At 47.5% G+C, this 16823-nt stretch overlaps 1 protein-coding gene across 11 annotated transcripts in view; it reads left to right on the forward strand.

Moving 5' to 3' along the window:
• Positions 1–6755, forward strand: part of Kiaa0753 (KIAA0753 ortholog) — a 47949-nt gene extending 41194 nt beyond the window's left edge. For 6 of the 11 annotated variants that reach the window (XM_076936397.1, XM_076936393.1, XM_076936391.1 and 3 more), the window contains 3 exons: positions 1364–1484; positions 1876–2100; positions 2986–6755. In XM_076936397.1, coding sequence (XP_076792512.1) covers positions 1364–1484; positions 1876–2100; positions 2986–3181 — 542 coding nt within the window. In that variant the 3' untranslated portion in view covers positions 3182–6755. Of the gene's footprint in view, positions 1–1363; positions 1485–1875; positions 2101–2985 lie in introns of those variants that run through there. The other 5 variants (XM_076936396.1, XM_076936398.1, XM_034507651.3 and 2 more) reach the window with 3 other exon arrangements.
• Positions 6756–16823: the final 10068 nt, after the last annotated feature.

Consider the following 16823-nt stretch of genomic DNA (forward strand, 5'->3'; position numbering starts at 1 on the left):
AAACAGAGAAAAGGGATGTGTTTTACTGATGGTTTGGATATGGACCACAAAAGTTGCATACTTAAAGGGACTTAGTGTCTTTTCCTTTCAAGAGGACAACCTTTATTAGTTTGTATGTCGGTCTCTATGTAGTAGCTACATTAACATTTAAGAGGAACTCTTTAGGGTCTGGAGAGATTGCTTAGCATCTAAGAGACCATACTACTCTTGCAGAGGACTGGAGTTTGATTCCCAGCGCTGACACCAGGCAGCTCTCAACTGCTTGTAAGTGCAGTTCCAGTGCCCTCTTGTAGTAGTTACAGGAACTACACTCCAGTGCACATACCCACACAGAGACATACACATAATTCAATATTTTTGTATGTTTTTACAGAGGAGCTCTTTAGAACACTAAAGCTGAAGTGGTTATTGGATGCATGTAACTCCAGCATCCTGAGTCCATGCTTGTTGCCTCAGGTGCATTACAGAACCAAACTTACAGTGGTCTTAGGGTTATGTGGTGTCTAATCCATTTCTCTCACCTCTGTGAATAACTGAGAAGTGATTGTACTCAGTATCAGTAACGCTCTTCCAAAGGCTGCCCTTGGCAGTGTTTTTCCTGAAAGTGTATGATCTCAAGCATGTATGTGTCTCAGAAACAGAGTGGTGCTAGAACAGCTTTACCTGAGTGACGGGTGCTTTTTCTTCCACTTGAAACACATTTAGAACTAGAAATCACCCAAAACTCAGGAGAGCTCTCAGGCCTGCAAGTTATAGTTAATAAATTAGTATTTTGACTCTCATGAAGATTTTTTGCAGCAATGTCCAGAGACAAGTTAGATCAGCTAATTAAGTGTTCAAGTCTGAGTGGCTTTCTCCTTCTTCAGTCATCAAAGCATTTAAAGGTTAAAAAACAAACTTCATGACTTCAGCCTCCTTGACTGGCAGCTGGGTACCAGTGAAATGGTGTCTCCTAGGGCCTTGCATGGACTGGGCAAGGAGTCTCACATAGAGCTGGGGAGCAGCTCTCTTCTGAAGACTGCCTGCGGGGGGTTGTTTCTCTGAAGCCCCTCTGCACCACTTCTTGTGTTGTAATGTGTAAGCCAGATGCCTGTGACTTCCTTCCTCACAGCTCACTAGCTGCTACCATCCTCTTAAGAAGGACAATTTTGCCGGGCAGTGGTCGCGCATGCCTTTAATCCCAGCACTTGGGAGGCAGAGGCAGGCGGATTTCTGAGTTCGAGGCCAGCTTGGTCTACAGAGTGAGTTCCAGGACAGCCAGGACTACACAGAGAAACCCTGTCTCGAAAAACCAAAAAAAAAAAAAAAAAAAAAGAAGGACAATTTTTCCTGACAACAGTCATTTTATACCTGTCCTTTCTAGACCAGAACACCCCAGCAGTAAGTGAAGGACCTTTGGCTTCTCATCCAATCAAGATCATCAAGACAGCAACTCGAAAGTGCCCTGCTGTGAACATCTTGTTAGAAAGGCCCTGCAATGGCAAGTGAGTGGCAGGGATACTGCATAATTTTGCTGGTTGGTGACACTGGGTGTAGTTAAATTCTGCATTCCTTTTGTTCCTACGTGACAGAAGTTGTTTTGAGCAAGGTCTTATAAACTCTGTGATGGGTCAGGAAAACAGTGGTTCCATGGTGGGCATCTAACACTTGCATTGTAAGGAAGCCTCCAGCACTTGACAGCATTTAGCTGGCTGGCATATACAAGTTGTGCTGAAACTTAGTGTGAGTTTTATTTCATCTATGGAGCAAGAATCCTTGCAGTGTGGAAGATTATTGCGTTACAAAGAGGAGTGGGCAATGATGGTAGGGTGCTGAGTTTTGTTTAAACAAACCATTTGTTCACATTTGAATGCCTTCATCCTTTTGTGTTCTCAGCTCACTGGATGAAAGTATGGGAACAGAGGAAGGATCGGGGAAAAGAGAGTACCCCCTTCCCTTCCTCAGAGAAGATCCGCATCAGAAAGAAGGCCAAACTCCCCTCTCAGTCCCACCAAGGATGCGGCACAGCATTGGTGATTACTGTAGCCGATTTGAGCAATTCCTACGGATCATATCTCATGAGGCTATAGGCTCCTTTAACCCATGGCTCATAGCTGAAAGGTCAGTAGAATCTCTGTCTCTGTTCACAGGCCAAAGACCAAGTTTTAGACTTGAAGAGGAGCTGGAGAAAGGGTCAGCTGAGGTCCTATTCTTTGCTTTAGGGTCTGAGGCTCCACTGTGGCTGCTCTTGGGCTGGTGGGCAGCCTCCTCTGTGAACTGCTCTTCAGATGCAGGAGGCTATGAAAACATCATGGTCTTTGCCACCTGGAGGAGTGGAGTGCCCTTCAGTCTCCTTCTCTCAGGCAAGCCTGTCAGGCTGAGCTCAGGGTGCCATAAAACACTGTAGACTGAGGGACTAAAAACAACAAGACACTCTTTTTCACAGTCTGGAGGCTGGGAGTTATCTAAGATTGGAGTGTCTGGTGAGTGTCCCCTTCCTGGCTGGCTGACAGCTGGCTTCTTGCTCTTGTCCTCTAATGACAGAGGTCCTTTCTCTCTTCCTCTTGGGGCACCATTCCCATCATGAAGATTCCACCCTTGTGACCTCATTTGAACTTCATTTCCTTCTAGGCTCAGGCCATCACACTGGGAGTTAGGGCTTCAGTGAATGTATACAAATACTCAAGTTGGGGCTAATTTTTTGATGCTGATGGTGAGGATTGTACTCAGAGTGCTCAAGTTTTGCTGGGAAGGAAACAGCCATAAGAATCCTCACGACTGAGGCACACTGGCCTTGGCAAGCAGCTAGCTGCTGACTGCACTACTGTTCTCACATCTTGCACCCCCGGGCCCCTCCTCTGAGTACCACTTTAGTACAAAATGCAAGGTGTTTTTCATCACTGAGCAAAGTAGTAGATTGCTTATATTTTTTTTCTTAAGTTTTAAGCATGCCTCTTGTTTTATCTATTTCTGAGCTTTTGCTATCGTGTTCTGTTTCTTCTTAAGTTATTGGAGGTCATGTGCTTTCCTGGGCAAAATGCGCACTAAGAAAGAAGATTTAGGACTTCAGGGGACTAGATTCCAACGTGGGATATCCAGAAAAATGGCAGAACCACTTCCAGAGACAGTGCCAATCAGCATAGGTAGACTGGAAGGGGAAGACAGAGGGCTTCAGAAGGAATGTTTCTTTGAGGCACAGTAAAGAAAGGAAGCCCCTGTCCTGCCACCTGTTATGCTGAGTGAGTGAGAAGTGCCCTTGTGTTTCCCTCACAGTTGGGTGGAGAAGCAGTAGTGGGGACTTAGAGAGTGAAGGGAACACAAGGACGAGGTGGTCACTTCAGTCTCCAGAAATCAACGCGTGGTGATTTGGACCACTTCTCCCCTGAGGGTAACTGTTAATAGAAAAGCTGGATTAAAAATAAAATGCATACACTTGAAGGCATCAAGATACTAACTAGGTAATGAAGAACAAGTAGGTCAGGACCCTGGAGAAGAGAGCGCAGCCCAGGCGTGGTGCTGAATGGTTCACTCTGGAGGAGAGCACTGCCACAGCCTCCTGAGGCCAGAAGACCGAGGCCTTGCTGAAGTTTCTTCACTTTGTTGGTTATGGTGTTGGTATTGAACCCAGGACCTTGTACACTTTGGGCCAACCCACTACTGCTGAGCTACATCCCCAGGCCTTGTTGGGGCTCCACTCAATGTCACATCTTCTCATTTGCTGAGGTGACTCTAGATGTTCTTCCCTGGGCCCCATATGTAAACAAACATGTCTTCTCTGGAGGAAAATTGTATCATCATAGGAGACTTAGTTTACTTCTATAATGTTCATAAACAATGCCTATTTTATGTGAAAATACCCAGGCAACAGAGAAACAACACTAACAGCACATCCACAGCAGGTCCAGATAGTGACACTATTTACAGATGCAAATAGCTGCCTGGAGTGTAGAAATAAAAGACTCAGCTTAGAATTTTGCCAGAGGACTGGGAGCTCGTCAAAATCCAAACAGATATCCATGGACAAAAAATACACTTTCTGAAATGAGGAATGTATTGGATAGGCTTGATAGCAAACTAGATACAACAGAAGGAAAACCTGGAAGCTTGGAATGTGGACCAGTTGTGGGGTGTGTGTGTTTGTGTGTGTGTGTGTGTGTGTGAGAGAGAGAGAGAGAGAGAGAGAGAGAGAGAGAGAGAGAGAGAGAGAGAGAGAAGAGAGAAGAGAGAAGGCAAAATTAAAGATGCAAAGTAAAGATGGGCAACTAGGAACATAGAAGACAGAGCAGTGTGGTCTAATACATGTGAGGTTCTGTCTTGGGAGAGGAGAGTAAGAAAATGAATCTGAAACAATGTCCAGAGAGGTAGTGGCTATCATCTCCATAGTAACAAAGGCCATGAAGACAGAAGAAACTCTACAAACCCCAAGTGGGTCTGAAAATATCTCCATATGATTTATGTATTAGTTATAGATGGAAAATAGCAATTTATAAGGAAGAAGCCTGGTAAACATTACCACATCTGAGTGGCCAAACTCAGCAGTCACCAGTAAAGGAACAAGCACTGAGGGGACACAGTATCCCCACTTCTGCATCTGTTCCAGAACTATGCAGCTGATGGTGATTATAAGAGAATACTAAACAATCCAGGACATGAGGAAAATGAGGGGGAAAAGCTTTACTCTCCAAAAACTGTTATGGTCTGAAAGAGAGACTGGGGAACGTATTTTAAAGAAAAGATGTCTAAAAAGACAGACAACTAAGTAGCCTGGATTGGATCTTGGATTCTGAGAAGTTTTAAGGGCCTTATTTAGACAGCTGGAAGGTTCGACTAAAGTCTGTGCGTAAGATTAGACAATGGTTTATAGGAATGTTACCACACGGTGTCTTTTCTAGGACACACTGAAGTTCTTGAGAGATTCCAGATCTTCAACATACTCTCCAGTTCAAATAAAAAAGGCTGTGTGTTGTGTATACATGCATATGTTTATGTAGAGGTATCTGGGATATGGAGGGCCTTGCCCTGTCCCACAGAGAAAGCATGCTTCTTCTCTGAGCTGGGGCTGGGCTGTGGCCAGGTCATTCATTTTCAGTCTGCTCTAATGTCAGCCATCTCAAGGGTGAGATCCATTTTATCTGTTTTGGTGCTCCTGCAGGGCTTGGGGATCTAGGTGCTACCATCTTAATATCTGGGAGAGCCAGGCCCTTCACTTTCATTTTCTTCTCCAGAAGTATCTTGGCTCTTAGGGCTTCTGGATCATCACACAGTTTCTGAGCTGATTGCCTGGGTTTTCGTGACTACTAAACAGCTCTGTTTGGCTGCCCACGCCTTCAGCTGTGTCCTTTGTCTTCCAGCTTTTCAGATGAGCTGGTAGATGAAGCACTGGGGGCCGTGGCTGCAGAACTGCAGGATGTGTGTGAAGACTATGCAGAAGCTGTGTTCACCTCAGAGTTCCTAGAGGCCGCTGCATGAGAGATGTCCAGGCAGGGCCCTCTGATCACTGCTGGAGGGACAGCACCACCCGCTGTCAGCCCATGGGGGAATCTTTGTCCTCAGATGCCCACTGAAGGGGAATGCCAGGGAAGTCACCCTCCCCTTGTCTTAGCAATGCTTCTAGAAGTTATAAAAAGGTGGGTTACATTTATTAGTGCCTGAGGAGCATGAGACAATTAGAATGGTACATTTTCAGAATGTATAATTTTCCCATTGAAATGATGTGTTCATTCCTCTGACTCAGTTGGAGATCAAAATGTTTTGAAAGGTAATGGATAAAGATATTTCACATAGGGATTCCAGTCTCTGTGAAACCCACGGGGGTGGAGGGATCAGGGCTAACCCAAGTGCCGTTACTGTCTGGTCTCAGCACCTGGCTCCTGTTAAGTGTGTTCCTCACATTGTCATTGGTGGTGTCTCCCCGCCTGAGCAGCAAGCTCCGTGGAATGCAGATTGGTGGTGCCACCAAGCCTCTGCTCAGCAGCAGTGGAAGTGGGGAGCCCAGCACACGGGCACACGGAACAAACAGGCCCAAGCATACCTTTCTCCGAAGCTCACTTCCTAGGGACTTTCATGTTCTCAGTTTCTCAGAGTCATGTATTGCTGTTTTGATACATGCTAGTATAAAAAGCGTTTTTCTGAATGCAGAAGAAGTTTGAAGAGGCCCTCCCCATGCCAGCTCGCTCTCCTAGAGAGCAGAAGCTTCTCTGCATCACAGAGCATCCCATCTGGAGGAGGGAACCAAGACTTGAAGACTTCTGGACTCTTCAGAAGACCAAAGATGCCCATGTGGCCTTTTGAAGGCTCTTAGGTCCTGGTGCCAAGATTTTCAGGAACTCTGAATTGAGAAAAAGAAATGTGCATAAAAATAAGGCAACTGCCTGAAAAACCTTTTCCTGGATCAGAGTTTGGCTCAGTTATTTGTGTGAGGCTTGGTGAAAGAAGTGTAAGGAACAAAGGGAGAGGACACCCAAGGACTAATGTGAATCTGGCTACCACAGATACCTCAACGTGGCCTTCTGGGATTGTTTCTAAGGTACCAGAAATTCAGGTGATGATATAAGCTTTTTGGTCACAAAAATTGATTCTTGTTTAATATTTTTCTGTTTAATATATAACCTCAGAAAGGACATCAAGGGATGCATGGGTCTTCAGTGTGGGGGGTTAGACATGTATGTGCTCTTGAACCAACAGAAGCACTTGTCGTTGGTAGTATCATCATTTGTTATGCGGTTTTTACTGTGCTGATTTAAAAAAAAAATAAACTCAGTATTTTAAATTGTGAACATGTCTATTTGAAGTAATTTACATCTCCTTTTTCCCACAGGTAATGTGAAATGGGATTTACAGGAACCACTGGGAAACTTTTGTATTTGATATGAACATAGTAGGCTATTTACCACCTCAGAGAAAAAATGAATGCTAATAAAAACCTAACATTTATTGAGCACATACTAGAGTATTGCACTAAAAGAGTTCCCTGCATAACTTAATATGGATGCACTCTGTGTGAGACAGATACCATCACACCTCCAGCCAGCCTGTGTTCATGAGATATGCCATGGTCATGGAGTCCCTCTCCCATGAAGATTACTGTGTCCTGTGCTCCTGCCTCTCCCTGTCTCCACTCAGTATCCTAGACACTGCTTCTGGAGCAGCGCTTTTGCTGAGTACTTCCCGCTGTAGCCTGTCCTTGCAAGTCTGGCCCAGCTTCCTGTACCAGGTGACTCCCACTAGCTCAGGTGGGTGAGTCTCATCCCTGCCTTGGGTCCAGGGTCTGCTTCGTAGCCCAGACTTGCAGCCACAGTGCAAGAGAAGTGAGTGAGCCACAAGAAATTAGAATTTGGAAATGAAAATTAAATCCTCTGATTCCATTAATGTTGCTGTATACAGCCATGCACCCAGACCACTAGAATGTTTGCTGTGTGAATTAAGGCTAAGCACAAGTGACTCATTCTCTAATTCCCTTCAGCTTCCTCATGACCAGTTCACAGCCTGCCTTTCTTGACTGTGTTTGTGTTTGTTGAGGTGTTTTAGTGTCCCCTTCCATCATAGGCTGACTTTCACTCCAGGCCAGACTGTCTCTCACCTGTTTACCCCTCGTCTCTGTTAGACGTGGGGCAAGGATTCTGCCTAGCACTTTGTTGCCCTGCAGGTACATTTGAATTAATGTATGGGGGATGGATCACATTCAGTACAGTCCGCAGATACATGTTGACCTTGTGTGACCCTGCCAGATGGTCATCTAGGAGTGTGCACATTGGCCCCTGAAGTCCACTGCCATTGGCTTCCAACTCATTGTGGAAAACTTGTCTCCCTCTACTTAGACTGGGGCACGGGGGTTAGGGAGATGTCTGCCCCAGCTACTCCTGGGCCTCAGTCAGACTGTTCATGTTAACTGGATGTGGGCCAGGCCCCGGGCTAGAGAACTGACAGAAGAGTGAGTGTGGGTGGGTGGGGATGGTAAGGTGACCCTCTCCCCTTCTTAGTATGAGTGCCATTCTTGCACCAGGGTGGGTGATGAAAGGTCTTACCTTCTCCTCACTAAGTCCAAGTCCCTGCCTCCCTAAACTGGGGACCTCCAGGAGAGTGGGTAAAAGAGGCAGTGCTGAGAGGGGACACAGTGGCCACAGGCTGACAGGTGGAAGACAGACCACAGTGAAGCAGAATCACGTCAGGAAGTGTCTCCAAGTAGTGCTGGTGTCTTAGCTTGACACTGGTCAGAGTTGCCTGCAATGACTGAAAGCCAGGTGTATCCTCACTGTGACTCCTGGTCACCATGGAGGTACTCTCTGGAGAAGTGGTCCTCAACCTTCCTAATACTGCTACCCTTCAGTACAGTTCCTCATGTTGTGGTGACCCTCCCCTATAAAATTATTTTCATTGCTACTTCATAACTGTGATTTTGCTACTGTTATGAATTGTAATGTAAATATCTGTTTTGTGATCTTCAGGAGGTGAGAGGCCCTGCTTCTGGGGGTTTCTTCTAAGCAAGCCCCTGCTTCTTTGGGTCCATACAAAGCAGAGGAAGGCAGCAATCTAGCTGTATGTCCTCATCAGTACTGACTTCCCATGGGGTCTCAGTTGGTGCTAGAGCTGTTTCTGGTCAGTTTCAACATGGGTGTGTACTTCAGTAGCCAACAGTGGGGGCCTGGGTTACATAGACTCCTGTAAACCATGCTTCTGTGTGTTCACTCGGGGTTCTTAGTAAGGGCCCCTCCCTTGCTGACTCCTGTGAGCAGCCCATCTTCTCCTTTCATGGGAGCTCAGTGCTGAGTCCCCTCTCTTACTTGCCAGGCCTCTATTCCTATACCATAAGCCCAATTGTGCTTACATCAGTCCACCCAAGGCACCATGTGTATCTTCAGTCCAGCCAGAGTATGCAATACCCTATTAATTGTCCCCCTTCCTAGAATGCTGAGTGTGCCCAGTCTCCTTGACTTTTTCCCCCATCAGGGTCTCATGTATCACCAACTAAGAATGGCTCTGGAGAAGACCTTAGCATCTCTTCAGTGGCTCCTGACCTTGCTGCAGCCCCTTCCCAAGATACCTGTGCCCAGGCCTCAAAGACCCAGCCTCTCCTCATAGAATCATTCATTCTCCTGGCCCTGGGTCTTACAGCTTTGGTCTCTCCCTTCCCCACTCAAATGCCTTAAAGTCATCTGTGGAGAGCCTTCGAAGGCCCACCCTGTGATTTCTGAAGTGCCTCTGCAGCACAGCCCATGGCTGTTCTGGGGGCGGGGCTGAGAGTCTGGCTGCTCACCTCCACCTTTTGTGCTCTGACAGTCCTCCTCCCGCACAACATTCCTGCTCCCCTGCCACTGTGGGCCTCTGCTCTCCTGCAGCCTTCCACTCTGCCCCCTCCTGCTCTTCTCTCTAGGTCTTACCTACACTTGCCAGGTACCCTCCCCCTATCTCTGTCCTGGTCCTGCCTCCCTCTCCAGCCCAGACCTGCTTCTTTCCCAAGCATCCCACCCACAAATCCTCTCCTCCAACTCCATCCTGGTGAGGTCTCCTATGACCCTCCCACTTGTGGACTGCAGGTCACTGGGCCTGTCCTGCGAAGCTCCCTGGATGTTCCTGTCCCCAGCTGGGGTGGGGCCTTCAGTAGCTTTAGTCTGCCTCTCAGTGCGAGTGAGTCTATGCGCATGGAAGAATTCCAAGGAGCTTCTGACTCAGGAATCTGTGTTCCAGGGGGCCAAGAGTACTTAAGTCTTGGCCCTTTGGGCTCTGCTGTCCATCAGACTCCTACCTCAGGTTCACCAAGTCTAAGCTATATTTGACCTAGAAAAGCCAAGCAAACACTGCTTACTCGGGTGCACACAGGAAGCAGGGACTGGGGACCATGGAGACTGGGCCAGCTACCGGAATGTTTGCAGAATTCTGCAGGACCCTCAAGATCTCCCAGGAGAGCTCCAGCTCCAAGATACTCTGTGAGATAAAGGGCTTCAGTCATCACTGGTACCTAATGGAGTTGTCCAAAGAACAGGAGAGGCTATGTGTGTACCTGGATTAACCACCCACCTCCTCATCTTAAAAACCCATTGTTTAAAAATTCCCAAGTGCCTTTAAATATATGCTATTCTCTCTACCATATAACCGCCCCTTTGTGTACCAGCAGTAGTTCGGATGGTACATTAAAGGATATAGCCATGAAAACAAACCAGCCTCTGGCCATAAGATTATTTATTATTATTATTATTATTATTATTATTATTATTATTATTATTATTATTATTATGATGATGTAGATTTTTTTAACAGAACCTGTTAGGAGGGAGCCTTGCAGGCACTGAGAAGCTGGGCTCTGGAATGCCATCCTGGCCTCTTACATTGTTTTTTCCTGCTCACTGTCCCATGTGGATTCTTGCCATGTCCTTCCATCTGGACACCTGACTGATTTTTTCCAACTTTGCCTTTTTGCTGCCCTAGGCAGCACATCTGGGGCCTATCCATCTAGTCTGCTGCCCTGTCTCAGACCCACAGCCTTGACTTGGGCCTCACGGTCACCAGAACTTTCTAAACTGGATCACAGCCTTAAGCAGTAGATGCAGTGTCAGTTCCATTTTATAGATAAAGAAATTAAAGCTTATGGAAGAGGAACTTGATTAGGGCCATCTAGACAGAGGGACAGGTCCAGAACTATCAATCTTCATCTTTCACCTCCAGATCCAATGTTCTGTTTTTACAGTTGTCTGGATACCAGAGTCCAGAGAAGGGTACTTCAGTACAGGAGGTGGAGGGGAGGGGCAACAAAGAATTTCCAGCCAGACTTGGTAATGACTACTCTGTGGTTGGGAAATCTTCAGCTCACTTGGCTTCAGTTTCATCTGTAGAATGGATCAGTAATCTCTAGATCAGTGTCAGTGTGAGAACCCAACGAGGTGGTAGAATTATAGCACCTAGCCCCCAGGTGATGGAGTGACTTGATTGTCACTTCTCTTATGGAGGCCAGTCTAAGCAAGAAGGTAGGGACAATGGAGGCAGCTTAGGATGGAGTGGGAAAAAAAAAATGGTGCCAGTAGCTGGTCCTGAACCTGGACTCTGTGGCAGCCCACATCAACAAGAGGGGATAGATGGCCCAGTCACCTTCGTGTGCTCAGAACCAACCACTGTGGCGGCCAAACAGTAGGGGTGCAGCAACTACACACTCCCACTAAAAATGAAGACTGCACTTGCAATTGACAAGTACAAATCTACTCAGGCTGTCGCTCACTGGGTAACATGCTCATTTAGCATGCTCAAAGCTGGTCAGTCCTCAGCACCAAATTAACAGCACAATGATGCACATCTGTAATCCCAGCACAGAGGTGCTGGAGGCAGGAGGATCAGAAGTTCAAGTTCCCACATGGAGCCACATGGGCACAAACAGCCCATGTACACAGCAAAGACCTTCCTCTTTCCAAGATGGCTCCTGGGCTACCTCATTGGCATTGGCCACTTCCAGTAACAAGACACAGGTCCATCTAATGCCTCTGCTCTGATTGGTCAGGTCAGAGTCACCTGTCCTCTGGAACAGAGAATGACACTCCATTGTCTCAATAGCATGAATTGTGCCAGGCAGTGGTAGCACATGCCTTTAATCCCAGCATTGGGAAGGCAGAGACAGGTGGATCTCTGTGAGTTTGAGGCCAGCCTGAGCTACAAAGAGAGTTCTAGGACAGCCAAGGATCTACAGAAAAACCCAAATCCTGTCTCAGATTAAAAAAAAAAAAAAAAAAAAATTAAAAATGGTGCTGGATAGTTGGCTCAATGGTTAAGAACACTAGCTGCTCTTCCAGAGGACCTGGGTTCAATTCTTAGCACCCACATGGCAGCTCACAACTGTCTGTAACTCCTATTCCAGGGGACCTGAACCCCCAACACAGACATACATGTAGTCAAAACACCAATGTAAAAAAACAACCACTAAGTATGGATTGCACCTGGGTGGGAAACGGAAGCCCTGTTCTCTGAGACAGAAGGAATTGATGTTGGCCAAGCAGAACAGCCAGTTAACATTAAAGAAGCACCCTAGCTCCCTGGCAGAGGCTGTAAAGCAGGCACTTGGCACACCAAAGGCCAGAGGTTCAGTTCCCAACACAGAAGCAAAACAAACACACCATTGTCTTCAGATGAGGCAGTAACAAACTGCCGTTTGCACTAATGTTAAAGTTCACTGTGTATATAGAAACACAAAAGCAGGCAGAATGAAAACAGAGCTGAAGCAAAGGGGAGAAAGGGGGGGATGCATTTCTACTGAGTGAGGACAGCAGTTGGAATAGTCTTCCTAGAGAAGGCAGCATTTACTTAGACCTTGAACAGTAAATAGGTAGTTCAGACCGTGTTCAAGAAAGAGAGGAAGGGCCTGCCATCACTAGCAAGGGGCTTGCAGGAAGGTAGATGCAGGTATGGATGTACTGCATGGTTCAGACAGCGTGGAGGGCTTCAGGAGTTAGGCCTCTCCACGTCATCCCAGGACAAGTGAACAGGACAGCTTCATGGCCTGAGGAGGCTGACTGGATATTAGGTGGCAGCAATGGTTCCAGCTTTATTCATTTTTTTCCTTCTGCCAAGGAATTTCATCCAACTTCAAGAAGATGCCCTTGAGCCGGAATAGGCAGCTTCCTCCACCCCTAGTCCCTTCCTTCCCTTGAAAGCAGGTTTGCCCCAGATTGCCCTCCAGCTCTCTAATCTTTATTCCATGTCTAAATGAGGGAGTCTACTGGGAGCCCCAGGCCCTTGCCAAGTGTTCCATCTGTGTTAATCAACCCCTGTGAAACCAAACCCGGCATACACTCCTGCTTCAACAATAAACGTGGAAAGAGTCTGCAGGCGCCTGGCTGTTACAGTGGATGAGAAAATGGATTGAGAACAATAAGAACTGTGGAGGGGCAGATACTGAAGGCTGAATGGTCATGTCAGGGGCAGAGGGGCAGATACTGAAGGCTGAATGGCCATGTCAGAGGCAAGTCAGCTGTGTCAGGAACCTCCCCACAAGCCCCTACAGGCATATCCTGTTAATTCTTTGGCTCTGTGTGATGGAGAAGTCTTGGCAAGTCTACAACCTGCCCAATCTCCTCCCAGCTCTCCAGCCTCTCTCCCAGTTAGAAGGCTCTCTGACTAGCATTTGCTTTCAGAAATCCAGGCATGTGTGCTAAAAAAAAAAAAAAAATGTGGGGCCACCTTGAACCTCGATGGTCAGGTTTTTGTGTGAATGGTTCAGGGCTTCAAGACCTGAGCTTTCTCTGTCAATGTGTCTGGTCTTCCTTCCATTCTGAGCTGGGACCCGATAACAAGGGAGTTCTGCTTTACTGTCTTATGATCTGTGTGTGTCATAGGCCACCTGAGCCTGGGAGATAGGTTGCTGGTCAGAGAGCTTCCCCCAAAGCTTTTAATTAACTGGTCCATATTCACAGCTCTAGTCAGGAGCAAGCTCCAGATTCCCCATACCGACTAAAGGGACTATTTCCGTCTGAACAAAGGGATTGAAACAGGGTTCCTGCTAATCGGAAATGTCAAGATTCTTTAAAATCCGATCAAGCCTGTTGTGCTGGGGTACACCTATAATACCAGCTACATGGGAGGCTAAGACAAGAGGAGCACGAGTGTGAGGAGGCTCAGGCAGCACTGAGTTCATAGCCAGTCTGCACAACTCAGGGAGACTCTGTCTCAGAAGAGAAAGAGAGATGAGGTGGACCTCAGTGGTAACCAGAGCCGTTACCTATCACATGTGTATCAGTCGGGCTTCTCTAGAGGCGCAGAGACATAGGATGTCTCTATGTATGAAGAGAATTGTAGGCCACCGACCGGACTCGGCTGGTCAAGATGGCACCAGCTTCTGGTACGACATATTGGTAAACAAGTGTACTGCGCATGGGATCAGCCCTTCCCAAGCAGGGTATGCTAATGAGGCACTACAATCCTGACCAATCACCCCCTCCTGAGCAGGGTATGCTAATAGGGTATGCTAATGAGGCACTGCAATTCTGACCAATCTTGCACCTCCATGCGTTTCCCCCCCCCCCCCCAGGGCTGAGGGTATATAAGCAGCTCGCCCTGGGCACTCAGGGTCCCCTGCAAGAATGAAGAAGCGATTCTACAATAAAGGCTGTTGAGAAGGATCCAGTTGTTCCCGTCTTCCTTGCTGGTCGAGAGGGGTGAGACAGAGAATATATTGTAGTGACTTACAGGCTGCAGTCCAACTAACCCAACAATGGTCCGTGGTGAATAGGAAGTCCAAGAATCTAATAGTTGCTCCCATGAGGCCAGTTGTTTCAGCTGGTCTTCTGAATAACCTGAATCCTGAAGAAATAGGCTCCAACAGATATGCTGGCCAGTAAGTAGAAGCAGGTGAGGAAGAATGAGCCTTCTTTCTTCCAATGTCCTAATGTGTAAGCCTCCTGTAGAAGGTGTGGCCCAGATTAAAGGTGTGTACCACCACACCTGGATTTGAAACCTGCTCTGTCCCAGGCTGGTCTTGAACTCAGAGATCTGCTTGCCTTAGTCTCCTGGGATTAAAGGTGTGTACTATCTTGCCTGGACCTACGCTTTGCTTTTCATGGCCACTATGCCTCAAGATCTGGCTCAAAAGCATGCATCATCCCGTGCCATGATTGGAGTCAGAAGCCTGTGTCTTGCAGCTTCAAGATCTGGATCACAGGTGTGCTCTCCATTTCTGGACTGAAGTTCATTCTAGATGCAGTGGAGTTGACACCCAGGAACGGCCATCAGAACACACAAAGCCCTCTGGGTTGGATGGCAACGCTGAAAAACAGACAAAAATCTGTGCCCCCCCCAAACGTACAAATAGTGACATAAAAATGTCCACATATATACACAAGCACATGCCAAAATGCATATGCACGTGTGTGTGTGTGTGTGTGTGTGTGTGTGTGTGTATGGCCTTGCATGCACATTACACAAAACATGTACACAAAACATGTCCACTTTTAGGACCTAGGATCCCTAGGCCCAGGTAGGCCAAGCCCCTCTGATTATGCACCCAGAAGCAATGATTCCAAGTCCTGGCCCTACCCCTTCAACAGTCTGAAGTTATTTATGCGTCTCCTCTACACCTTATCCTACCCAGAGGCAGAGGGGAAGTTATTATCCTCGTGTCTGCAGGTGAGAACAAAAGCCCAGAGTGGAGTGAGATTCCCAGGAAATCACAAAGAGGTGTGTGTGTGTGTGTGTGTGTGTGTGTGTGTGTGTGTGTGTGTGAGAGAGAGAGAGAGAGAGAGAGAGAGAGAGAGAGAGAGAGAGAGAGAGAGAGAGCTCCAGCCTTCTTCCCAGCTTGCAGTTGTTTCCTCTGCCTCACAAGCGTCTCCTCTGACTGGTTAGCTATTGCTTACTCTCCATGCACAAAACCAACGCTAGGTCATACTCCCACCCCAGGAATTTATAATACTTTCACTAACATGGGGGCGGGGCGGGAGAGGGAGTGAACGGGAAGGAGACATCTACTTCCCAGTTGAGGGCCACAGGATCTTGGCGGTTCTACTTCAAACAGCTTGACTCTGAAAACCCTAGATGCTTTTATTTCCCAAAGAGGAACGAGTACAATGTCCTGATATTAAAAACTTCACGGCTCGGAGCAACTTCAACATGACATCCACAGCCCCTTTGCTGGTCCGGCTAGGGTGGCAGGTGCTAGACATTGGAGACCTAGACCACTCGCCAGCAGTTTCCTGGAGGTGTACTAGACTCCTTCCTGCAGAGGGCGCTGCTGAGTGCCCACTGCAGGCTCAGAGTACCTGGCTCAACTCACATGCCCGGCTACAAGGCTGGGGCAGCTGTGTTTCCTGAGGCTTTCTTTGACCTTTAATCTTGCCAGGGCTTTGGGAAATTGTTGGGTCTACATAATGAGCCTACCTACAGTGTCCTTTGTTTGGAATTCATGGTGCTAGCTCGAATCACAGTTTGAATGGTCATGGCCGTACCCCTCCTCTCTCTTTATAGATCCCAAATTTCCAGGTCCCCATCCTGGAATGTACTCATCCAGTCTAGCACTGAGCAACCAGGCCTGGCCTGAATGAGCAATGTAAAAATGATGTTCCTTTCTGAGCCACTGGCTTCCAGATCGTTTCACTGGTGTGGTGTGGTGCGGAGAGGTGCTGTCTGGCCAATATCTTCATTCAGAGAAAAGATGGCTGCAGTGCTCACAGCTCCTGGCCCTCTCAAGCTGCCTCAGTTCAGTTCCTACTTTCTAAGCCAGTCTTTGGGGCTTCCTTTTACTCCCTGTGGGACCCTAACAGCTCCTTTGGACTCCTGGGGCCCCTGAGAGTGTTCCTTACAATAGGGGCACACATGTCATCTGGACCACCTATGACTACCACAAGCCAGGTGGCCTGAGCACCAGTACACAAGACTTCTCCTGGCAGCAGGGACTGGAAAATAAACTTCTTGGGGATAGAGAGGGAAGAAAGAAGGGACGGAGGAAGGGAAAGAGGAAGGAAGGAAGGGAAGGAGGGGAGAAGGGAGGGAGGGAGAGGACAGACAGACAGACAGTCAGACAGACAGACAGTCAGACAGACAGACAGACAGACAGACAGACAGAGACAGAAATATCAACATCAGCCAGGGCTGGCTTCTACAGATTCATGGGAAGGTGTGAGCTAGGAGCCTCTTCTCTTAGTTACTATGGTATCATTACTGCTCTAGTTGTGGGTGTATGTTCATATGTGTGCACATGTGTGTGCCTGTATGCATACAGGTATGTGTGTGTATGCACAGAGGCCAGAGAGGTTAATGTCAGGTTAACCTCATTTGAGGAGAAACTTCCTCAATTGCGTCTCTGCTGCGTGTGTTGTGGTTGTATACATGTATATTTACGGGTGGGAGGGAACACGCACATGTGGGAAGGACTAAGGTGA

This window comes from Arvicanthis niloticus, chromosome 6 (genome assembly GCF_011762505.2).
Source record: "Arvicanthis niloticus isolate mArvNil1 chromosome 6, mArvNil1.pat.X, whole genome shotgun sequence".
Taxonomy (NCBI): domain Eukaryota; kingdom Metazoa; phylum Chordata; class Mammalia; order Rodentia; family Muridae; genus Arvicanthis; species Arvicanthis niloticus.